The sequence below is a fragment of the Suillus clintonianus genome (genome assembly GCF_016758775.1).
Source record: "Suillus clintonianus strain FC179 chromosome Unknown DEU56scaffold_7, whole genome shotgun sequence".
NCBI lineage: Eukaryota > Fungi > Basidiomycota > Agaricomycetes > Boletales > Suillaceae > Suillus > Suillus clintonianus.
Genome location: NW_024539231.1, coordinates 660,630 through 682,443, shown reverse-complemented (window position 1 = coordinate 682,443; position 21,814 = coordinate 660,630). Strand labels below are relative to the sequence as shown.

Below are 21,814 nucleotides of genomic sequence, written 5' to 3'. Positions count from 1 at the left end.
ACTTATGTTCGCCGATGACTAAGCCGCCACAATAGCCCAATTATGGGACTCTGTTGGCGACGAGCGCGTTAGTTGCTGCATGCCAGTACTTGGGGGGAGTGAGCGGAGCAGGTTGGATACATGCTAACTTTAAGGACATTCCAGGAGATGTACTTGGGCTAGTACGGGAGAACCATGTCTTAAGACTAAGCTGCCAGTGTACCTTGGCACCTGCCCAGAGCTCTTCTTGTATTGTGACCCCTGTCCCGCTACACTCGCCATGTTATGAGCCTAATTTATGATGGAATACCTCGGTCGAGCTGCTCCAGCGTTGCATATACAATATCAATATGTTGAAGGTTATATCTATAAGCTCAGAAATGCTCGAGACACCTCAGCAAAAAAACGGTATCATTGGCACAAATCAAACATAAGTGACGCATTGACTATTCACACCTATAAATAATAGTAAAACCTAACTTATAGCAAGCTCTCAAGTCTGCGAGGAGCCCTTCAGCTTCCCAAAGCCATTCTGCGCAAAATGGTCAACATTGATTGGGATACGAGAAGAGGAAATCACCTCTTTAAACCAGCGGAGTCGCCATTGAACTTGTCGACGTCAGTGCTATCCGATGTGCCGTACTGCCAAAAGGTGGTGTACCTGCATACTCGTCAGACGATCTCAAGAAAAGAGCATAATTATTTGGGAAAACACTTACGACCATCCGGCGGGAAGAGTACCAATGGAAGAGCCAGGGTGAGCGATCCAAAGGGGGTTGGTCGACGCAAAGCTTGCAGAATTACCAGTGCAAGATTTCCACCAGTCCGTAGTAGTGTAAATTACTTAAACGAGTTCTCAATCATGGCACCAGTCAGCTTTAAAAAAATATGGCATAGCATACCTGGATACCTGCAAGAAGATTCATCGATAAACATCTCGATGGAATATTTCAAACGTACCTGGTGGTCGAAGAGTGGTACTGGTTGGAGAAGCTCTTAATCCAAGACACCATTGATGACGCACTCAAGCCATAGCACTCGGAGCCACTCGGATTGTCTATCCAACATCATTATCATGAACCAGGACTACTAACATATTATCTGGACTCACACTCAATGTCAAGCGCCCCAGGGAGGGTGATGCCGTCAGGAGACCACCCGCCACCATGCTTCAAGAAATACGAGGCTTGCGTAGCACCAGTTGACGAGTCCGGGTGAGCAAAGTGATAACCACCGCGGATAAGACCAGTATTGGTGGCACCAGTGTATTGAGAGCTGAAATCAGGATTCGTGTACGCTTGAAACACGTCATAGAATTTCACATAAGTCAGGCTAGCGACTCACTGGTTCCCTCGGTCGCTTTGATGTAGGCAAAGGTGACGCCCTTAGACTTCCAAGAACTCCAGTCAACGGTGCCCTGATGACTGGAAACGTCGATGCCCAGAGGATCTGAGCGTTTGGTAATAACAGGTTCAGCAAGAGCTGCGGTAATACTGAGCAAGAGTGAGAGTAACTTCATGGTGCGATGATTGGCTAGGGATTGGGTCACCTACTGACCTGACATTTATATTGTTTAGATTGTCAGTAGGTACGTACGTCACTAGGAGTCACCCTCCTGGACATTGTCTGATTAATTCTGAATGGTTTGATGCCAAGAGAGTGAATCCACATGAGATTTATTAAATTCTGCTATGAAGGAGGGCCTTGGTAGGCCGCAATTACAACAACATTCATCAACGCTTGTCAGTGTACGTGTCACCAAGAATAACTTCTGCCGGACATTGTCCCAATTTTGAATCCTTGGATACCAAGAGAGAGGGTCCATATGAGGTCTACCAAGTTCCACTGTGAAGTTAGGCCCGCCACAATTACAGGTATTGCATTCGTCAACGCTTGTCAAAGGCGAGCGTAGATCCTTTGGACGTGCTGTCACAAAAAATACTCTTTCAGTCAGATGAAGAACTGGAAAAATGCCAAGGAAATGATCAATTGATCAGTTTTGATACTCCACGAATGATGATCCACATGAATAACGACGACGAGTCCATCTGCGGTGACCCAACAACGTCCTGTGGTATTAGAAGCCTTCCTTCGTCGCGCGGTAACATTGGTCAGGACTGATGCTTGATCTTGGCATGAGCAATTGCAGCTTGTCGCAGCCTGGGCCCTCGGGGGTGGCGCTGCGTCTCTGAAGTGAAGCGCCAGACCCGAGGGTTGTAACCTTCTCGACGGCGCTCGCACACTGTATCGGGTTGGGGAAAACTTGTACGCCGATTGATGACATTACATAATCAAGGGGTGTTGTGAATGAAGCCGACAACTCCAAATTTGAAATCACACATTGCTTTTACGGCGGCCGTGATGTTGTTCGCCCGAGGTACATTTCGTTTGAAATTTGAAGCTTGAAGTTCGAGCCCATCGATTTGTATCTAGAGGACAGCCAAACATCGACAAGCCCCAGCAACGATCACAGCAGCAAGTGAGCAGATGACAGATGCTTCTCAGTACTTCTGTTACTGTAGCGATCAACTCAATTCGACGGTCAACCGGTCACATGCACACGTCACAGTCGGTGGTGTCGGTGTCGAATTGAGTTGATTGCTACAGTAGTCGATATTTTCAAATTGTCAATACACGACATTCTTTGACTCTCGCAGTGCCATATCTGCTTGCAATTCGGTGAACATCGAGTTCCATCATGATCACGCGACCGAGCATGCTGTCTTCAAGCTCAATAAACGGTCTACAGTACGGACAATTCGGTTTTGGGCGGTGTGAACTGTACGTAGAGCATGAACGACATAATCTGTCACGACTATCTCCATTCGTCTAAGGTCTGCCTAGGGGAGACTAGTCAAAACTATCTCTTTCTTGACTTCATTTTCTTGTGTAGAGTGGTCTTTGCCTTTTCGAACCTTGTCTTTTTCTTCAGTCGTGGCCCGTCTTCGTCTGCGCCCTCAAGATCACCCTTCCATGTCGTACGAGATCTCGATAATGCGTCAGCTTTCTTGCCCCTTTGCCTCAGCTCTTCATATCCATCGCCGAGCACACCCGTCTTCGTGCACCCGACTGAGTGCAGCACATCCGCAAACTCATCCTCCAAGCCCCGACCTCGCTTCCTACCCTTTCCAGCACCCGTACCCCCGAGAGCCAAATCCTCTTCATCTTTTCGCCGCCTACGCGCATCTTTCTTCTTCATGACCAACCGAGTGAAGTTCTCCTCCTCGAAGTCTTTTATACGTTGGATCTCGCGAGCGCGGTCAGACGCGAGGGAGGGCATTGAGCCAAGGCCGGATGTACTCTCAATGTGCGGGCGCGAGGGGTCTTGGTGAAGGAGGGTAGAAAGTGCCTTAGGAACGGGCTGTCGTTTAGAACGCTTGTCAGCGGCAGCTTCTGTATAGGGCATGGGCGCAAGCTTGGGAGGGCGGTAGATTCCATCGGGGTCTTCGACATCTGAACGAGCGTCTTGGTCCTCGTCGGAGTGTTGCTCGTTGTCAACAAGATTTTTGGGATTTGGACGGAAGGCGAGGGGATCTGAGAGTGGATATCGGCTAGGAGTTACTATTACAGCACAAAACAACATACCTTCGGCTACACCTTTGCTAGAAGGCACTTCTTCCGCAACTCTGACGAGTTTTTCGATCTGGTATCGCATCCTGCTTTCCAGGACTTTTATTTTTTCGAGCACAATACGACCCTCTATCATAGAGTCGACAAGATCACCAGCACCAGAGCCTCGCGCCTCTCGATCGACAGTACTGAAAGGAGAACTGGCTGGTGTTCTCTCTGTCAAGGAGTTTCCAGTTGCTCGGCGTGCAGAGAGCAGGACAAGTGACTGCAAGTACGACAGAAGTAGGTGATGTTTGAGGGAAAGCAAAGAGATTCCGTCCTTCATATCCATGTCATCTGCAGTTTTAATCAAGTTTTAATCTGGAACAGTGTCAATAAGAGCTCGACTGTCATGGGCGCAAACTTTTACTTTGCTTTAAGGGATTGCATCAACTCTCGCACTGATGCCATACTACTGGTCATCTCATCAAGTATGTCACAAACGACTTGCGAGTCCGCCATTTCGAGCAGGGTGGTGCAGCTCGCTATTGCTTGGACACGATCGTTGGGCCAGGATGTAGAATGTCTGAGCCGATGCTCGACTCGGATGAGGTCCAAAGTGCTTATTACTAATACTTGATTGTGAGTCAACTAGTAGTCACATCTAATCGATGCTCAAAACTTTAGGCACGAAGGCAAAAGCCGTGGCGTTCCTCATCAGATTCACCCGTTCCACCACCATCCTTCCTAACGTGAGGCCTCTTGCAACCATGGTCTCGTCGCTGCAATCTTTACCTTCTATTCTAGGCACGGACCCCTCGTCCTGCATTCTAGATGCGTTCCGGACGGCGATTGCAAAACGTGTCTCAGATGCGCTGCCACCCCTTACACTCGAACAGGCTTATACTGGTGTTGACTATGGAAAGAAGGGAGTTGATTTTACGGTTGCTCTTCCTCGGTTCAGGCTGCCGGGCAAGCCTGACGAGCTAGCAAAGAAAGTTTTAACGGATGTGAGTTGGTTGATCCTTTCATTGCTTCGCGTCAGCTTGTTCCGTATGCGGGTAATGCAGTTGAGATGATAATTGCATGTCTCGCCTCTTCGATGTCTCTCGTTTTTCTCCCTTTGCTCTGCAAGCGCAGCTTCTGATGTTGCCTGCTGCCAGTTCCAAGCTGATGACTTCATCTCGTCAATCACCCACGACAAGCAATTCCTTCATTTCCAACTCAACACGGCCTCCCTCATCCGCGAAGTGCTTAATCAGATACATACCCTCACCTATGACAGCCCTACAGGCAAGCCGTCATACGGTACAAACACCTCTGGCGCGGGGAAGAAACTCGTCATCGAGTACTCGTCTCCTAACATAGCCAAATCTTTCCATGTTGGACATCTTCGAAGTACGATCATAGGCGCGTTTTTAGATAACTTGTATAAAGCATGCGGATGGGAGGTTGTTTCTCTAAATTACCTGGGCGACTGGGGCACACAGGTGAGCGCATCTTTACAATTGTTTCCTTCCGAGAGTTGATCTGATTTCGTTAGTTTGGCATGATTACTACTGGATTCGAAAAATACGGTTCGCAAGAGGAACTCGAAAAAGATGCGATCAAGCATCTCTATGACGTCTACGTCAAAGTCTCCAAAGATGCCGATTCAGATCCCAATGTTAAAGTCGAAGCCGCCGAATGGTTCAAGCGGATGGAGGATGGTGACGAGTCGGCACTTGCGAACTGGCGAGTGTGGCGGGAGATGAGCGTCAAAAAATACATAGAGGAATACGAGCGATTAAACGTGTCGTTCGATGTCTACACTGGAGAGAGCGAGGTGGGTAAGGAGTGGCAAGATCGGGCTCTCGCGCGCCTCGAAGAGATGGGTCTCATCAGCGATGCCAACGGTGCCAAACTCGTCGATCTCGAAAAGTGGAAACTCGGAAAGGCTGTGCTCCGCAAAGCTAGTACGTATAAAATCCAACCACCTCATATGCATTTCTAATCTTCACGCATAGATGGCACTTCGATATACCTTACTCGTGACATTGGCGGTGCGATAGAACGATGGGAGAAATACCACTTCGACAAGATGATCTATGTCGTTGCATCGCAGCAGGACCTGCACCTCTCGCAATTTTTCAAGATGCTGTCATTAATGGAGTTCCCATGGGCAGACCGCCTCGAACATGTCAACTATGGCTTGGTGCTCGGGATGAGTACCCGGAAGGGAACCGCGGTCTTCTTGGATCAGATCATCCGCGAAGCCTCGTCAGTCATGCACGAGCAAATGAAGCGGAACGAGGTGAAGTACAATAACATCGAAGACCCTGAGATGGTCGCTCGAGAAGTGGGCATCACAGGAATTAAGATCCAGGACATGGCTGCCAAGCGGTGAGTGTCATTTTATTTATTCGAATACTGCAGCTTATCTAGCACTAGGATCAATAACTACACCTTCAACTGGGACCGCATGCTTTCCTTCGAGGGCGATACCGGACCATACCTGCAATACGCACATGTCCGACTCACCTCCATGGAGCGGAAAAATCCAGAACTTATTCCCCTGCCGCCTCCATCCCAAATCGACACTTCCTCTCTCGCTTCCTCCCAACACGCACGCGACATCGCTATCCTTCTAGGATCCTACCCCGATGTCGTGAAGACCGCATTGAAGACCCACGAGCCCAGTGGCGTGGTAACTTTTGCTTTCCGGCTGGCGCACGCAATTTCGAGCGCTTGGGAGACGCTCATCGTCAAAGGGGAAGAAGATACGGAGAAAGCTCGCGCAAGACTGTGGCTCTACCTTTGCGCGAGGGATGTGTTGGGTGCTGCGATGCGGCTGCTGAGCATCAGGCCTCTGGAGAGGATGTAGTGGGTGTTTTTTTACGTGTCTGCATTTAAATCAATCAATACAGAATACGCGATCGTAATTGTAGAAGGTCGGGCGCACCGCGCGAGGCTGATGTTTAAGGTAAAATAGATCAAAGGTATCTACAATTGGATTTGTGAACTGAACTCCGCAATATGTATCGGTTTCAGACAGCACTGTGGCCCACCGTGACCTAGCAACCCGACAACGTTGAACGTCTCACTCCGCGTACTTCAATATGTCCAAGTCCCTGATCTTCCCGGTTAGAAATTCCCTTGCGCCGAGTATACCTTGCAATACGTGTCCTATGAGAAGTTTCCGTACTGAACAGCGAGGACTGTGTTTCTTCATGCATATCCCTAAAATTGCAGCAATGGTTTCATGATGTCGCAAGAATCTTTGGCATCTCTGGCAGGTGAGCCTCGACATCGAATGAGCTCGATTCCATCTGTTCGGTCACTGGCTGCGCTGAGAGCAACTAACTAACTAGTCATCTATATATGAGCATTGTACCAACACACTAAGAGTCATCACTTGTGCGGTGTCAACTTGCGAGGATCGGATGTATAACTGTACGGCGACAGAGCATGAGCTAGGCGCCCATATGAACGAGAAGTCGGGCAGGAGATGATGGTCATATAATGAACAAATAAAGGGAAGTTACACTCAACAAAACCACAATGAGGTCAAAAAAAAAACAGCATAGTTGTCCATCAGCGATTGTTGCCAGCGGTGCAGAGGCAATAACTTATTCAATAAGTCCGCAGCCGCTATGTTGCACTGCAGAAGTCATGTGATCTACATAATAAGTCGTACAAGGCCTTGCTTAGTTACACGATCTGTAATTCCCAAAGTGACTCAGCGTCCGACGCAAAAATGGCTTTACATTGGAGAAGACTAACTCAATGTGGTATAACAAGAAGCGACAACTGTATCAGAACGAACTACGTCAACAGCAAATATCCAAAACAAAATGATCGATCATTGGTAGCAAAGGGTGGAAAGTCAAGGTGCGCGAGAGACGTATAATACACGCGAAAAGGTAAGAGGGCCCTATATCCACCACCCAGGATGGGATTTGCATTGGCCGAAGCCGGCGCGCTGGCGCGGAGTTTGGCGGAGGCTGCAAAGGGTGCTGCCGACTTGTGGTGCCAATGATCTCGTTAAGATTCACCCCGATAAACCATACACGACAGAGAAGACAAATCATACTGGGGGCGATGGGAGAGCGAGGGAGAGCACGGAGAGGATACGAATAAGATGGAGTGAATGACGTTTTATCCAAGAGTGGTCTGACAAGGGCCATACCGACCTACAGAGTGGGCCAAACGCGCACCAATGGTGCTCAAAGGACCGCCAACTGCAGCACCCCAGGTCCCTTGGGTGATGAATTCCAGTAAATCCAACGCCGTCGTAGGCTGCCTCAATTCAGGTACAACATTGTGACTGCCCGGGGCAATACCCATCGTCCGAAGATTCTTGTTGACGATGGGGTCTGCCTCAGGACACCAATCACTGGGGTCCGGGAGACAGGTCAAGGGCTTAACCGGAGTAGGTGCATGGATCACTGGAGGGTCCTGGCGGAGCGCTGCTGCAGTTTTCTTCTTCCGGCCGCGGTATCGGATAAAAGCCACGTTAAAACCTGTGGCTTCAATAGCGAGCACGTCATCAAGAACGCGAGATATGATGGCGCTATTGTCGCCAGAGAGACGGCTGGACGAGGTACGAAGCTCAAGCACCCAACTATGCAATGAAGACCTGGGGATGTACATGATATAGCCGAGGGATGTCAGCGCTGTCGTTTCAACATTAACGAGGGTGGAGGAAGGAATTGCAGTTGTCTTGGCCCTAGATAGACGTTCAGCAGTCACATCAGTACATAAATAGAATGGCCCCACGCACCATGTTTTACTAGGGAGGCAAGAGTCGTTGACCAATTTGTCGGCCAGCCTTGCAACGATGATGAACGCGGAGAAGAGAAGCTCATCGAAAGTGGCCGCGCCACAACAGTGGAGATGGTTAAAGATCGAGACTCCTAGAAAATCATTCCCTTGCCCTATTTCTACCATGGTAATCCTAGAGATGTACCACAGCGCATGAATGGCAACCATTTGAGGGTTGCTGACGGATTCCAGAATGAACCGAATACGAGTGCCGATAATGGAGGTCACGTAATTTCGCCCATCAAGTTCCCTGCTCATTGAATGAATAATCAAGTTGAATGCCTCGCCAGATAATGACTCACGGGTCAGGGAATATCTCATCTGCGCCGGCTTTGATAGCTAAGGAGTACATGAAATGCGCGGAAAGGCTAGAGAATGCAGCTGCAATGCCATCAAGGTCCGGGTTTTTGGGCGCTACGACCCGAGAGATAGCGCTGCTACCCGAACGTGCAGAAGTATCTGAGGAAGCTGTGACCACCCTGGCGACACAGTCCGAATTGCGCTGAGAGAGAAGACTCTCTGTACCGTTCCTCCCTTTGGTGACGCTAGAAGAAGCAGCCGGGGAAACGAAGCCAAGACGAGCGACCGAAGGCAGAGGAACAACATGACCGAGACCGGGAGGGACCATGGGCGCTGAGTTCCTCAGCGTGACATCCTTGGAAAGGGCACGTAAGCGAGGCGGCAAGCGCGACGGCTGAGACGTGTTGGGCATGTCAGGCAGACGGTAATTGAGCGAGGAGGGCCCGCTCCCACAGGAGGCGCTCGCAAAGTTGCCTCGGGCAACTTTCGAGGAACTGGCAGCAGCAAAAGGGAACAATCCAAGCTTTTGTAACTCCGTCTGAGGTGAGCACGCTTTTGCGTCGTGTGGGGGTGCCGCAGTCTCTTGCACGAGGTGGGGGTGATCAACGAAGTGAAAACGTGTTGCCCGTGAATGGGCGAAGGGGTCTTTCATTCCTGTAGTACTGAGCGCTTGCGGGGCCGCGATCGTGCCCCTGCTGGTCTTCATATTTCCGGTGTCAAAGATCGGTGGCGGAAGGGTGTCTGCGTCAGGGGCACAGGTCCATACGGGCTTTCTGAAGTACGGGTCATAGAGAGGAAGGCAACCCGAAGAGTGTCTTGGAGCAAGAGTATCTCTGGTAGCAGTCATTATGGTCAATACAAGTGTGAACAGGGATGATGAATGCTGGCCAAGGGAGTTCAGATGAACGGTACAAACCCAAGTAAAAGCGGAGCGCCTTTTGTACCGCGCCCCCCCTCCCCGACAGGGCAACCACAGGTGCAGCTTGAATGTTCACAAGACGTTCAAGCGGTTTTGACTTCCGATTACGATTGTGGCGCTCTCGACGGCATTATGGACAAAGTCAAAGCGAGCGGTGTTCACCGCCGCGGCGACGATGTAGTGGTGAAGCTAGGACAATGAAATTGTTGGTTGAGGATTCCATCCACTCAAAGCGCAGGGACAACTACAACCCTGTCGGGACAAAGACAGTTGAAGTGGCGAAAACACCAATCGAGGTTGTTGGACATAATTTCGTGTCAACACAACTTGATCAATTCCAAAAATGGACTGTTGTCAAGAAACACGTTTACAACTTACGCGAGAAAAGCTGTTTGTTGTTATAGGTGTGCCCAAGTTTCACAAAGGGTTGTTTGTTTTGAAAATCTTCTTGGAAACTTGTCCACCGAGGACTAGTTGAGTGGCGAATTAAGAGTCGGCAGGGAAACATAGACAAATAACATTACATTGAGGAAACTGCAGGAACGATACATATGCCACTACATGCTCGAGATCGTCTACTTCCGATAGAACTGCAGCAGTGAATGAGCATCGTATGCAGAAACTAATAATGGAAGAACCCACATTACGACGGAAATTGAACCAAAGTGAGAGGCATCCTCTATCAAAACTACTTCGGAAGCCCCTGTGCCAGCACGTTGAATATTGGCGTAACAGAGACAGGACGCGAGGCTGCTCACCGTTTATGTGAAAACTCCCACTCCCGATTAACGATCCTGAAACCAATGTCTTCATATGGAGGGCCAGCGCTGAAATGTAACAGCACGGTGTCCTCATTCCCGGGTTCCCTGACGATTTTGTACGTAGGGGCTTTTGATTTGTCGATCAGATCCGGGTAAAAGATGTTAAACTGAAGTATGGCGTGAGTTAGAAGTCAATTTGAGGGTAATCAGTACATACTTTATAGCCCTGAACAACCTTCGGAGGCGGGTTGTCGACGCTGATTAATGACGTCAAGATAAGGACAAGGGAAAGGAGATAGAGAACGCACTCATAGTGTGTCTGATTGTACTTATTCCACTCGTAGCCAGTATGCACACGGTTGAAGTATCTAGGTTTCCGAGGTCGGTACTTGTCCTCCCAGTTGTATGACGTAGGATTCGCTATGTTCTCCTCAAGGTTGAAGAGTTCCTCCTCTTCGTCGAGCTCCCTCTCTGCCTCAGCCCTGTACAGAGCTTCGGAGGCGAGGTCAGCACCGCTCGCAATCTCTGGAGCTTCAACTTCAACCATAGGTTGAGCAGCCTTGGGCACAAAGCGCGAGGCAGCGACCGTACGACGTTGTTTTAGCTGTCCAACAATAAGCGGAATTTCAACCAACGCGAAAAATGCCTACCAAAGCACGAAGGTCGTCAAGCTCTGTCACTATATCAATCTCGCGTTCATCTTCCGTCAACTTCCTGATGTCTAACAGTAGCGGACTCATAGACCTATCATAAGGTTCTATGTCCTCCTGCGTGTCTGCTTCCGTTGTAGTCGCGGGTGCGACATAATTTGCGTCCTTCAGCCCTTGAGCTGCGGATCGAGCAACACCAGCCAGAAGCTCCTCCTGCGCGTGCAGAGCCTCGTCGCGCTGGCGCTTTCGTAACTGCTCGAGTCGATTGCGAACAACAACTTCGTGCAAGCTTTTCAACTTAGCCTGTCATAAGAGGTTCAATTGCGGTATCATGCTTTTACGAAAGAGAGGCACACCTTTGCCTTCCAAACCAGCAGTTTCTTGAGGAGTCCTTCCCAGTAGTCCGTATCAATAGGTTCGCCGCTTACAAGCTTTGCCTGGATCTGCTTTTGAAGCGTTGCAAGATGATCGTAGCTTTTACCAGATAAAAGTGCTGTGATTTCTGCTTCGACAGCTACTGCCGCTTCTACGCCCATGCGTTCACTGGCTCTGATTCGGTCAATACGATCTTTGCAGACTACCATCATATTCTAAGGGACACAATCAGCCAAGGCAAAACAACAGATGCAACCAACAAACCGTCCAAAAGTCGATGTCCACCTCAGAGGTCTCAAGTGAGAGGTAACGCTCAATATCATCATGAAGTTCATCAATTTGGTCAGGCGAAAGACTCTGTGGGACCAATTAGTTGCATAACCTGTACTTTTGAGGTCTGACATACGTACGTCAAGAATGTTGTACGGTTCGTCAAGGTCAATTTCGAGCCCGGCATCATCCTCGGCATGATCTTCGTCCAGCGGATGCGCATACTTCAAGTTCAAGGACAAGAAATCGATAGCTTTTGCCCTCTTTTCCCTTATGCGAATGGCAGCCCGGCTTCGTTCCTGCTCCAGCTGGAACTCCCCATCCTTCGCTATCCAGTCCGACATCTGAGCAGACTCTGCCATTCTTGCCATACGCGACTCTTCCTCCTCCCGCAGGCGTTGCTCTGCTTCCCGTTCCGCTCTGCGTCTGTTCAACCTCTCGAGCTCCTCCTTGGCATCTTGCCTTCGAATTGCATCCTTGCGCTGTGCTTCCGCGAGGGACAGACCTTGCTTACGGTCTTTCTCATTCTTCTTGTGCCAGCGGAACTGCTGCCCGAGGTTGACGTCGTGGAAGGGATTATCGGTTGCGCTGTATACACTAAGTTCAGCAACCTGACGAGCTTCTTCCTCCTCCTTTATGCGCAATTTCTCTGCTTTGCGGGCCCTGCGCTCCTCGGACTTGTCGCGCTTGCGTCTGCTTCTGGTTAGTGGGGCACCGACGCGAATAGAAAACAAATACACACTTCTTGTCCTTGCGCTCTTCATCTCTGCCCCTACTGTTACTTCGCTCTCTCTGTCGGCGTGGGCGGTCCTCGTCGTGATCCCTACTCCGGCTGCGCCGCCGCTTCCTGTGCTCGTCGGGTGTGTCCCTTCTAGAAGAGCGCTTCTCGTCTTTGGCGTGGTCTTTGTCTCTTTCCGGCTCTCTATTGGAAGGGTTCCTGTAACTGTGATCTCTTTCACGATCATAGGAGTGAGAGCGATGGACCATGCTTGTGAGTTCAACGATACTCGGGCTAAGTTTCTGTCTCCAAAGGCTTGGATTACGGTGTTTGATGTTATTTGCACAGACCTGATACAGATAGGCAGCCGAGTGTCTGCTCCCTTATGTGATGAGCATCTTGTGAGATTTTGTTGTCCATTGTCCATTCTTTCATTCTTTTGTAGACTGTCACTTTCCTGGGTCGCAAGTTGTATAGTAGCCGGTGTGAGCACTGATTTTACTGACTGCAAGGAGCATGCTATCGAGGCTCCCGCACACCTGGCGAGTACACTCCTTGCGTGTTCTCTCCCGCAATCTCCAGACGCAGGCACGATACGAGTATCCCTCGCGTGATGAACAGGACGACACTTCATTTCTGCCACGATCTGGACTTGCGACGCCACGGCAGGTAATAGCCATCCTCGCATTTTGACCAAAATCAAGGCTCACAGCTTGTCACTGCAGCTTGTGCGATACCTCGATGAATATGTAATTGGGCAGGATATTGCGAAGAAGGTGCTTTCCGTCGCGTGAGCATCTATACGTATTGCTTTGTAGCATGTGTCACTGATGCAGTGGAAAGTGTATTCAACCACTATACCCGTGTTCGCGCGAATCTTGCCGCCTTTAGCGACGAGAGTGGTACGGACCCATGGTCCGAAGCAAGTGCGGATGATGGTGTGTTTTTTTTACATTTTTCATTATCCAAAAAGGATGCTAATGAACTCAGCACAATCTGGTGTGTCATCTGCACATCTACACCCTCACCCCCAGCGTGCCCTCCCGCACCAATTACCACTCCAACCTCGACAACCAGTCTCCTTATTTGAGAAAAGCAACGTACTGGTAATGTACGCAGCATCACCTTCATATTCAAGTATGCCCTGCTCACACAAATATTATCTGCCACAGAGGGCCAACAGGATCAGGGAAAACCTTGCTCGCGCGCACACTCGCCCGCGTCCTTGACGTTCCATTTTCCGTCAGTGACGCGACATCTTTTACGCAGGTGCGATGACTCTACTGCCCTTTTCAGCTTTTCACCCCTTACTATGTCGAACTAGGCTGGCTGTGAGTCTGACTGATAGCCCCACTTGAAGGCCTGCTGATGTCTTTCCAGATGTTGGAGAGGATGTTGACATGTGCATACAACGATTGGTACGCGCATATAAGCTTGAGGCGTGTGGACAGCTCATTCGGTATCGCCTAGCTGCAAGCAGCCAATTGGGACTCGTACCGCGCCAGGTAACTCCCACCTTCACTCTGTCCGTAGCTTTTGTTACCGGTTTCAGCTCTTCTCGTCGTTGTCTATTTCGCCTTCTTATACCACTCAAAGCACAGGTATCGTTTACATTGACGAAGTCGATAAGATTGCACGAAAATCCTCATCTACGACTGAGAGTTCACGAGATGTCGGTGGAGAGGGAGTGCAGCAGGCTCTTTTGCGAATGATGGAGGGGTCCGTTGTCAGTGTGCAAGGAAAACCAGCGTCACTGGAACCCCCAGTACCCACAGCACGAGGGCGGGGCTCACCAGCTGCTGCACAGCGTAAGTCTCATCAGAACGTATGGTTTGCGTGATGAATTCTGATCTGTCAAGCAGAGAGGCCTGATACGTATCACATTGATACTTCAAATGTGCTGTTTATCCTTAGCGGTGCGTTTGTGGGGCTTGATACCGTTGTGAAGCGGCGGGTGAGCAAAGGAGTATGTTTACATTCTCTCCTTTATTCCACTCTTATTTATTGACACCACTGCACATGTAGTCCATTGGTTTTACCGCGAATCTCGCACCCAAGGAGGAAGACTCAGACAGCAAGGGTTTTATGCCATTCTTTACATCGAACCGCCGATCATCAGAGAACTTACTAGAGATGATTGAACCCACTGGTAAGTAGTTTTTTATTATTACCAAAGAATACCCCTTCCATGGGCCACAACTCAACCATGTGCTTTCAGATCTAGTGAAATACGGGTAACTCTTGTCGCATGGTGTTCAAAAATCCAAATTCACTTTCAGTTTACCTGCATAGCTTTATTCCTGAATTCATCTCTCGCCTTCCAACAATAACTACGCTATCCCCACTAAGCACCCAGGATTTACGACGCATTCTGACCGACGTCCGTGGGTCGCTTATCGGCCAGTACACTGCACTCTTCGGACACTCGGACGTAGAAATTCGGTTTACAACAGCTTCTATTGAACAAATTTGTTTGCGAGCTGTTGAACGAGGTGGAGGGGCGAGAGGGCTGAGGGGAATCATGGTAGCTTTTATTTATCTGGAAAATTCATTGGTGTGCTCATGAAATATCATAGGAATCGTTGCTATTAGATTCGATGTATGAAGTCCCGTGAGTTACCAACCCTCTTATTTTTGCTTAATTATGTTGATTGTTTTCTGGCGTTTCACCAGTGGATCGGTGTGATAGTTTCTTCTCCTGATCGCTACTACGCTAATGGTGTTTAAGAATGTCCGCTATGTTCTGATAACAGAAGATGTGGTACTAGGCAAGTCACCAGCTCTTTATTGGATACGTGGGGACGGCCCGGCGTTTTGGGCGGCCTGGGCGGACGAAGAGCAGCGAGCGGAAAGACAACAGGTGTAGGTGCGTATTCAGCACAGCGGATTTGGAAAATCTGCTTGCTCGATTCATGTGGTGAGAGGCATCTCTCTCTTGGAATGTGTTATCGTGTATGTATCATAGGACACAGGATTCATCTGGGACTCTTCAAATCCTTCGTCTTTCTGCCATAAATTTCGATTTCGCCAGGTTGAACATAGATACGGTCACGAGACCGCGTGACCGCGACCAGGTGAAGTTCATTCCCTTTGAGATGAAGGCGGAACTGTCTCCCATCGTGATACATTGCGATGAGCTCTTTCCAGTACATGTCGGATGAAATTCGTAAAGCAGGGTAGGTAAGTGATCTACATTACTTGGTCAAATGAAATGGCAGCGAGGGGTGGTGTCGCGGAGGCACTCGTGAAAGCAAATTGACGGGTAGACGTCACAACAGGAAATAGGCTTTAAGGAGAGACGAAAAAGTGGCTTCGTCCAGTACATCATTATTCATTCTTCTCTTCTTGCAATTCCTCTTTTTTCTCGGCCACCTCTTCCACCTCTTCCTCCTCCTCTGCTTCTTCTTCCTCAGACTCCTCAGCAAGTTTCTTCTCATCAAGAGAGGAGCCGCTGTTTATCTTCTGTGTCAACTCGAATTGACGCTTGAACTCATTGGCATTATCAGAGTTTGCGAAGCGGATGGCCAGGGTTTCGGCGGTTGGGGGTTCTTCAGTGTAGTCAGCAGCAACCTTCCACACCCAGCTCCTGTCAGAGCCGATATTAGGCTGAAGGCGCATTTCGGCAGAGACTGTTTTTCTCTCGGCATAAGCAGAATCAAGGAGGACAAAAAATCAAACTAACCGTGGTGGTTGGCGCAAACCTTGAGGGTCTTGTCGCGTCTCATTACGAGACGGACCTTCTTCGTCTCCTTGTGCTGAAGAAGTTTCACATCGCCGGTGCCCCGCTCTTTCCACTCGTTTAAGCCACTGTCGAAGCGGAAGAGCTTCGCTCGCCTATAATAACGTTAAATGATCGTAGTCAATGGGTCAAGGGGTACGAGAACGCACATCTTGAAGAGCACATCCTCGTCCTCCTCGTAGGTCTTTACCTCCACTTGTTCTGTGAGCTTGATAACAGGCTCAAAATGAGGATCAATCTCCTCGCCCTCTGGCTGATTACATCGCGCCACAATACCGCAGCTCGTCAGTTGTGAATCATGCTGGACTGGTCTCGTGCAAGAGACTCACCTTTGGTGCGAGCGCATCAGAAGTGTCTGCCATTGTGATTAATTTGAAGTGCGTCTAGGGAATCTGGTTTGGGCAGACAAAATGACTGGGACTGAGATTACGATTACGAGCAAGATCACAGAGAACACTGAACTTTGCAAAGACTGATTCGATTTCTTATCGGGACCCTGAGAACTCCCATGATCTGAAGGTGCACGGGGTCTTGTTAGTTTCCTAATGTGGACACAGTTTTCTCGACACACCTTCTGCTCAACTACTTGCACGACTTCCAAAATGACAGTACTGCTGTCGTGGCGACATACACCATGGCTCGTCCTCTCGATATTGTCCCTAATCTCTCTTGCCTCCGCCCACATGATTCAAGTTACAGCTTCCAGAAAAGAGTGCTTCTTTGAGGACCTACACGAACATGACCAAATGACAGTCACATACCAAGTTGGAGAGGGTGGACACCTCGACATTGATTTTTGGGTACGCCTATTATATCAATATTTGGTACACTCGAGAGCGACCTTACTGATGCCATGCACATAGCTAACGGATCCAGAAAATAATGTTCTCGCTAAGCACATCCGTGAAAGCACCGGCACGACGTCCATAACAGCTGAGAAGGATGGCCGTTACGAGTACTGTTTCTCTAACCAGATGAGCACGGTGGCGGACAAGATGGTTAGGTACGGCTTTCTATCCCCGCAACTTCCCGGTATCCATACTTATGGGGTGTGCTTAGCTTCAACGTTCATGGTATCATATACGTGTCAGAAGAAGGTGAGTCTACCTATCTTCAGTCACACCTGCCAGACCTTGCTCACCTTTCTTTTTCTCCCAGCAGATGTCACTGCTCCCGTTGAGCGCGAGATCCGCTCCCTAGCTATAGGTCTCACATCCGTCAAGGACGAACAAGAATACATTGTCGTCCGAGAGCGTAGGCACCGGGACACAGCAGAAAGCACCTGCGACCGTGTGAAGTGGTGGTCTGTGCTCCAAGCACTTGTACTGTTCGCGGTAGTCGCGTGGCAGGTGTATTACCTTAAGGTGCGTTGTAATTTCTCGTTTGCTGACTTCTGTATACTGACTTATGACTATAGAGTTTCTTTGAAGTAAAGCGCGTTATATAGTGCATGACTATGGAATATAATGCGTTCGCTTCTACTACCTCAATCTGTCTCACAATCATGACATTCATAATCCAAGAAAGGCAGATAACATCAAGTTCAGTGCCCGGCCATCTTTATGCCCATCAGAAAGACACAAACGACCAGTGATAGCTGGCAAGACATTCCATGACTCCCGAGCTGAGTTAAATACCTATTGTAGAGCTTTCGGTGACGTAGTTGGCAAGATAAATCTTGACAGAATTCACTGTTCTTGGATTAGTGTTCTTATGGACGAGGAGCAAATGACAGGCAGTCGAATCAGTAGCCTCGAGCATTGACCCCAAACTGTCGATATGGCGTACGTTAGGCATCCCCCTCGCAATTTCCTGGTGAGCTTGCAACTACATTCTTGTATCGCACGATCTGCAACACGCTTCCTGTGGTCGTGGAACCCGTACTGGGCGTCCAATAATATCACGGCACAGCTGACCGTCGTCATACACGTAACATACCATATGCATACCTCAAGTAAGTACTCCCGGCATATTTCGATGACTTCCATGTCAGGGCAACTTTGATTATGCAAACAACAGAATAGCAGGTATACATAGATCAATGTAAAGTAACATGATAGCGGGTAGCATGCAAGGGAGATATGCCCCTCCTACATAGAAAAGAGGAATAGACAACACAGGATATAGCGAGACATAGCGAGGTATAGTAGGCATGAGCGAGTCGTCATATTCGGCATGATAGCACAAGGAGCGATACAGTGTAATGCACAGATAAAAGTACATGAGAGGCGCTGCCTCTAATGAACAGAAGATACAAAATGCAGGGTTGCTCATCTCCATGTAGGCTTTGAAGATACTCTCATGCTTGAATCAGGCAGAACACTCAGGTCCGCACTGATATTAGCACTCACATCGCTACTGGGTAGCGGGAGAGTTGCCATTACATTGGGTCCCTTCACCCGCAAGGACCTTGATGCATTGGCAAGAAGGGAAAGTCTCTTTGGCCTCTTCGCAGGTGAACGCCCAATCGTTTCTGTCCGTCTGGGCCCACTCATGGACTCGTGCAATGGAGGGTCTTCGGAGGGCTGGGAGATCATGCTGGATCGTCTCCTTGCCTTCTCGCTGCGCATAGGACCAATGTTCGAGCGCCGTCGGGAGCTCTTGGATTGTGTTGTCGTACGGGGGGTTGAGGTAGGCTGGCGTCGTGTTGGGCTAGCATCACGCTCCCTGTATTTTGGAATGTGCAGAGTCTCTGTGTCTTGCCTGTTCATGCTTCGGTCTGAAAGTGGTGGTGCACGCCGCATTGGCGAATCTTCGTCTGCCTCCTGAAGACAGCCAAGGGATGATGCGCCTTTCAGTTTGAGGAAGCTCGGGTCAAGGCGGCTTGCTCGTGGGCGCTTGCTTGTGCTCGACTGAAGGCTCATGGAAGAATTGAACCTTGCCGACGATGAAGAGGATGATGCAGGAAGTATGATGTTGCTCATGTTGAGACTGTCTTCTGTCCGCTCGTCTTCCCATTCGCTCTCAGATCCAGCAACAGAATGACTGCGTCCATTAACACTTTCGCTGCTATCACTGGATGTAACAAGAATGACTGGAGGGGATGGGCTGTTTCCCCTATCATCCAGTGCACCTTGTCCGGCTTCATCTTTCCATTGCACCACCTTCTTCTCCTTCTCCTTGTCGGAGACACGACGGTAGGGTTGACCGATACTGGAACGCAGGGAGCGTCTCGGTGACTTGTGCGTCCGCCATGGAGATGAAGCGATAGCATTGTAAGACATGGACTTCCTCGAAGCTTTGACAGGCTGCGGTAGTGCCGAACCTGATGGCACACGGAACGCATCAAGAGCACTCGTCCCCTGAGCGGCATATGCCGCCGTTGTCTGTCCCACCAGGGCAGCAAGTGCGTCATCATTTTTCTGCGCCGCACCGCGAAGTGCAGATGCCATTCCCTCAAAACCATGTTGTGCTTCTAGAGAACGAGCCGTCTCTCCTAGTACAACCGTGCACCGACCGACCATACCCAGGAGGCTGATGATCATCTCCGATTGAGCACCCACAGACTCCCGGACTGCATCACGTTCTCTTTCGGCTCGTACACGCTCGACCTCTGCCTTGCGGCAGCGTGCGTCTGTCTTGATGCAGTCGATGTGTAGCTCCTCTAGTTTGTCAGATCGTCGCTCGGAGACTGCGCGTAAGGTCGCCTCAAACATGTTGCGGGAGTTTTGTGAGCGCGTGAGACGAGTTACGAGGGGGGAATCGGGCGTTGTCACGGACTCCTCGAGGCGAGCGAGAGATTTGAGAAGGGCACGCTCCGCTTCGAGGTCTGAGGAAAGCGGGAAAGAGGCCATTACGTCAATCTCTGCAAGCCGAGAGCGGATAATGGCAAGTTTCATCTCTGCTACAGAGATCTTTCCAGCACACGACGCGCCCTCAACTATGCTCGCCTGAGTCTGCTCCATCTTATCTTGCATATCTCGCTTAGAGCGGTCAACTTCAGCAGCAGCCTCTGCTCTCTTGCGCTTGAGAATGTCGTTCTCAGCGCCGAGCTTGCCAGCAAGTTTGGATTTGAGCTCGGCAACTTCGAGGTTGAGTCTATTAATAGCCTCGACGTATTGGCCTACGTGTCTGTCGACATTGACGACGTTACGGGTGACAACCTTGGTCTTGATCTTCGTGGCACGTTCAGCATAAAGTAGGGTGTTATGCGTATCATCGAAGTGCTGCGACGTAGGGGCAACACAGACGACCATGACGGTCTTACAGTTTCCACCAAGCGAGAACTTTAGTAGTCGGGTAAGTTTGCTGTTGCGATAAGGCACATGGCGGATAGCGCCGCCGCTCTCACAAAGCGCGTTAATGCAGTTGCCGAGCGCGAGAAGTGACTTGTTGATGTTAGCACCCTCAACCATGCGCTGTCCCATATTGGATGTTGCTGCAGCACGCTCACTGCCAGCAAGATCAATAATGGAGAGCGTCGCCATGGTGCGTTGCTCAGTCAGAGAGGCCGTGCGAGGCGCTTGAGTGACATGCACTTGCAGGACAGCGTGCGACCGGGACGATGTCTCATTCGCATGGGTCGGGGATTGTGTCCTCCGCGAGTTACCCTGGAGAACGATTTGCTTGACTTCCTCTGCGCTCGTGGGACGGAGCTCAACAAGGCCCACGACCTTGACAGATTTGTCTTCGCGGATTTGCAGACCACCACGCGGAGTGGGAACGCCAGGTTCGGAGAGTAGATCTCGAATCTCTTCGTTGTAGATTTCGAGAAAAGTAGCAACGACTTCTATGTTCCAGTCATCCTTTCGATCCTCGATGCGTTGGAAGAGGTCCGCCATTGTGAGGTAGATGATGCCAGGATCTGCTTCCGTCCCGCTGATGGTATGTGTTTTGCCACAGCCTGTTGCCTATGGTACATCATCAAAAGTTACTCGACGGTCAATATGGAAATTTCACATACCCCATATGCGAATACAGTAGCATTGTAGCCATCCAAAAGGCCATTTAATAGTGGCTTCGCGGTGGCTTCGTAGACGTCAACCTGTCTCGCCCCGCTGTCGAATACTCGATCAAACATGAATCGCTTGTCCTTGTATCTCTTTGTCCCAGGGGGCACAAACCCGCGCTCGACAAACGCGCGGGTCTTATCTCTCTCCTCTGGGTCAAATGTAAGAATACGGTCATCGACAATTTGCACGATGTCGCGAAGGGGTGCTGACTGGGTTACAGGTCTTCCTGGTGTTGCAAGAGTGCCATCACCGCGAATTGTGGTATCATATGAGGGTTCTGGGAGACGCCCAGCTTCCCATGTTGTGGGAGGTCTGACACGGACTGGGCGGTGTTAGATTTATTAGAGGCAGGTTATCAAAGAAGTAGCTCACCGGCAACAGTGATGGAGCCAGCGGCAACCATGGCTTTATTAGGGACTGTCAGACTATATAGAAACAAAATGGGTGGTTGTCACTGTAGGCGGTCGCGATGAACGATGTTAGCTCGACGCAGCGAGCGATTATGAATGGAGTATAGAAGCAGGATTTTGCCGGATGCCTCGTTTCGTTCAAAAGTCAACTTGACGCGTCCAACAGCATGCTCACGTGATCGAGCCCCTCGTGACTTTGAGGGACGGGTGCTTAGCCGCGCGCTTAGCGCTTAGGCGCCCGTACCGTATACCATCCGAATGTCTCACTTACTATTCCGTCCGTTTCCACAGATTCTGACATGTCTTAACCAATGTCGTTCCCTTGACACTTTACTATTGACCTTACAGTTATATCTACCCCGAGTATATACTATTCTCCCTATCACTTA

General features: G+C 49.8%; 9 protein-coding genes across 9 annotated transcripts; 3 read left to right on the top strand and 6 right to left on the bottom strand.

Moving 5' to 3' along the window:
• Positions 1 to 338: 338 nt before the first annotated feature.
• Positions 339 to 1,626, bottom strand: DEU56DRAFT_776831 (glycoside hydrolase family 25 protein). Its single transcript, XM_041351738.1, is given in 7 exon segments — positions 339 to 511; positions 560 to 640; positions 699 to 824; positions 922 to 924; positions 937 to 1,036; positions 1,091 to 1,276; positions 1,324 to 1,626. The coding sequence occupies 7 exon segments, from the start codon at positions 1,496 to 1,498 to the stop codon at positions 493 to 495; spliced, it is 690 nt and encodes a 229-aa protein (XP_041213546.1). The 5' UTR covers positions 1,499 to 1,626; the 3' UTR covers positions 339 to 492.
• A 1,213-nt stretch (positions 1,627 to 2,839) lies between these two features.
• Positions 2,840 to 3,880, bottom strand: DEU56DRAFT_908089 (uncharacterized protein; the record flags this gene model as incomplete). The annotated part of the gene is made up of 2 exons (XM_041356960.1): positions 2,840 to 3,513; positions 3,565 to 3,880. The coding sequence occupies 2 exons, from the start codon at positions 3,878 to 3,880 to the stop codon at positions 2,840 to 2,842; spliced, it is 990 nt and encodes a 329-aa protein (XP_041213545.1).
• A 292-nt stretch (positions 3,881 to 4,172) lies between these two features.
• DEU56DRAFT_776824 (uncharacterized protein) lies at positions 4,173 to 6,469 on the top strand. Its single transcript, XM_041351737.1, has 5 exons — positions 4,173 to 4,538; positions 4,692 to 5,018; positions 5,072 to 5,483; positions 5,535 to 5,910; positions 5,959 to 6,469. Exons 1-5 carry the CDS (start codon positions 4,200 to 4,202, stop codon positions 6,389 to 6,391), a joined length of 1,887 nt encoding a protein of 628 aa, XP_041213544.1. The 5' UTR covers positions 4,173 to 4,199; the 3' UTR covers positions 6,392 to 6,469.
• Positions 6,470 to 7,665: 1,196 nt separating this feature from the next.
• Positions 7,666 to 8,589, bottom strand: DEU56DRAFT_727323 (uncharacterized protein; the record flags this gene model as incomplete). Its single annotated transcript, XM_041347977.1, has 2 exons — positions 7,666 to 8,236; positions 8,291 to 8,589. The coding sequence occupies 2 exons, from the start codon at positions 8,587 to 8,589 to the stop codon at positions 7,666 to 7,668; spliced, it is 870 nt and encodes a 289-aa protein (XP_041213543.1).
• A 1,339-nt stretch (positions 8,590 to 9,928) lies between these two features.
• DEU56DRAFT_776814 (mid region of cactin-domain-containing protein) lies at positions 9,929 to 12,736 on the bottom strand. The gene is made up of 10 exons (XM_041351736.1): positions 12,349 to 12,736; positions 11,747 to 12,299; positions 11,601 to 11,693; positions 11,318 to 11,551; positions 10,962 to 11,264; positions 10,620 to 10,915; positions 10,529 to 10,568; positions 10,309 to 10,478; positions 10,193 to 10,253; positions 9,929 to 10,140 (listed from the first exon to the last, which is right to left on the bottom strand). Exons 1-10 carry the CDS (start codon positions 12,591 to 12,593, stop codon positions 10,126 to 10,128), a joined length of 2,010 nt encoding a protein of 669 aa, XP_041213542.1. The 5' UTR covers positions 12,594 to 12,736; the 3' UTR covers positions 9,929 to 10,125.
• On the top strand, positions 12,719 to 15,365 carry DEU56DRAFT_776804 (P-loop containing nucleoside triphosphate hydrolase protein). Its single transcript, XM_041351735.1, has 17 exons — positions 12,719 to 12,993; positions 13,050 to 13,114; positions 13,168 to 13,262; positions 13,315 to 13,435; positions 13,497 to 13,593; positions 13,649 to 13,655; positions 13,705 to 13,742; positions 13,795 to 13,829; positions 13,921 to 14,132; positions 14,187 to 14,290; positions 14,350 to 14,473; positions 14,543 to 14,558; positions 14,617 to 14,848; positions 14,901 to 14,935; positions 14,998 to 15,004; positions 15,053 to 15,241; positions 15,297 to 15,365. The coding sequence occupies exons 1-16, from the start codon at positions 12,841 to 12,843 to the stop codon at positions 15,188 to 15,190; spliced, it is 1,479 nt and encodes a 492-aa protein (XP_041213541.1). The 5' UTR covers positions 12,719 to 12,840; the 3' UTR covers positions 15,191 to 15,241; positions 15,297 to 15,365.
• On the bottom strand, positions 15,351 to 16,546 carry DEU56DRAFT_776798 (RanBP1 domain-containing protein). The gene is made up of 4 exons (XM_041351734.1): positions 16,393 to 16,546; positions 16,213 to 16,316; positions 16,007 to 16,158; positions 15,351 to 15,953 (listed from the first exon to the last, which is right to left on the bottom strand). The coding sequence occupies exons 1-4, from the start codon at positions 16,423 to 16,425 to the stop codon at positions 15,652 to 15,654; spliced, it is 591 nt and encodes a 196-aa protein (XP_041213540.1). The 5' UTR covers positions 16,426 to 16,546; the 3' UTR covers positions 15,351 to 15,651.
• A 119-nt stretch (positions 16,547 to 16,665) lies between these two features.
• Positions 16,666 to 17,510, top strand: DEU56DRAFT_868885 (COPII-coated vesicle protein; the record flags this gene model as incomplete). Its single annotated transcript, XM_041355523.1, has 5 exons — positions 16,666 to 16,863; positions 16,927 to 17,066; positions 17,123 to 17,160; positions 17,225 to 17,427; positions 17,481 to 17,510. The coding sequence occupies 5 exons, from the start codon at positions 16,666 to 16,668 to the stop codon at positions 17,508 to 17,510; spliced, it is 609 nt and encodes a 202-aa protein (XP_041213539.1).
• An 823-nt stretch (positions 17,511 to 18,333) lies between these two features.
• On the bottom strand, positions 18,334 to 21,556 carry DEU56DRAFT_879709 (P-loop containing nucleoside triphosphate hydrolase protein; the record flags this gene model as incomplete). The annotated part of the gene is made up of 3 exons (XM_041356069.1): positions 21,388 to 21,556; positions 20,967 to 21,337; positions 18,334 to 20,913 (listed from the first exon to the last, which is right to left on the bottom strand). Exons 1-3 carry the CDS (start codon positions 21,416 to 21,418, stop codon positions 18,334 to 18,336), a joined length of 2,982 nt encoding a protein of 993 aa, XP_041213538.1. The 5' UTR covers positions 21,419 to 21,556.
• Positions 21,557 to 21,814: the final 258 nt, after the last annotated feature.

Bases quoted from the DNA above. Each gene is read 5' to 3' on its own strand.
- DEU56DRAFT_776831 (XM_041351738.1), bottom strand. From the start codon at position 1,498: ATGAAGTTACTCTCACTCTTGCTCAGTATTACCGCAGCTCTTGCTGAA. The intron at 1,277-1,323 runs GTGAGTCGCTAG...ACGTGTTTCAAG, and splicing joins CAAAGCGACCGAGGGAACCA to CGTACACGAATCCTGATTTC. The intron at 1,037-1,090 runs GTGAGTCCAGAT...GATGTTGGATAG, and splicing joins TGGGGCGCTTGACATTGAGT to ACAATCCGAGTGGCTCCGAG.
- DEU56DRAFT_776824 (XM_041351737.1), top strand. From the start codon at position 4,200: ATGCTCAAAACTTTAGGCACGAAGGCAAAAGCCGTGGCGTTCCTCATC. The intron at 4,539-4,691 runs GTGAGTTGGTTG...GCCTGCTGCCAG, and splicing joins CAAAGAAAGTTTTAACGGAT to TTCCAAGCTGATGACTTCAT. The intron at 5,019-5,071 runs GTGAGCGCATCT...TGATTTCGTTAG, and splicing joins TGGGCGACTGGGGCACACAG to TTTGGCATGATTACTACTGG.
- DEU56DRAFT_776814 (XM_041351736.1), bottom strand. From the start codon at position 12,593: ATGGTCCATCGCTCTCACTCCTATGATCGTGAAAGAGATCACAGTTAC. The intron at 12,300-12,348 runs GTGTGTATTTGT...AACCAGAAGCAG, and splicing joins GAAGAGCGCAAGGACAAGAA to ACGCAAGCGCGACAAGTCCG. The intron at 11,694-11,746 runs GTACGTATGTCA...TTGGTCCCACAG, and splicing joins AACCGTACAACATTCTTGAC to AGTCTTTCGCCTGACCAAAT.
- DEU56DRAFT_776804 (XM_041351735.1), top strand. From the start codon at position 12,841: ATGCTATCGAGGCTCCCGCACACCTGGCGAGTACACTCCTTGCGTGTT. The intron at 13,830-13,920 runs GTAACTCCCACC...TACCACTCAAAG, and splicing joins TGGGACTCGTACCGCGCCAG to CACAGGTATCGTTTACATTG. The intron at 14,291-14,349 runs GTATGTTTACAT...CTGCACATGTAG, and splicing joins AGCGGCGGGTGAGCAAAGGA to TCCATTGGTTTTACCGCGAA.
- DEU56DRAFT_776798 (XM_041351734.1), bottom strand. From the start codon at position 16,425: ATGGCAGACACTTCTGATGCGCTCGCACCAAAG. The intron at 16,159-16,212 runs GTGCGTTCTCGT...ACGTTATTATAG, and splicing joins GAGGATGTGCTCTTCAAGAT to GCGAGCGAAGCTCTTCCGCT. The intron at 15,954-16,006 runs GTTAGTTTGATT...AGAGAAAAACAG, and splicing joins GGTTTGCGCCAACCACCACG to TCTCTGCCGAAATGCGCCTT.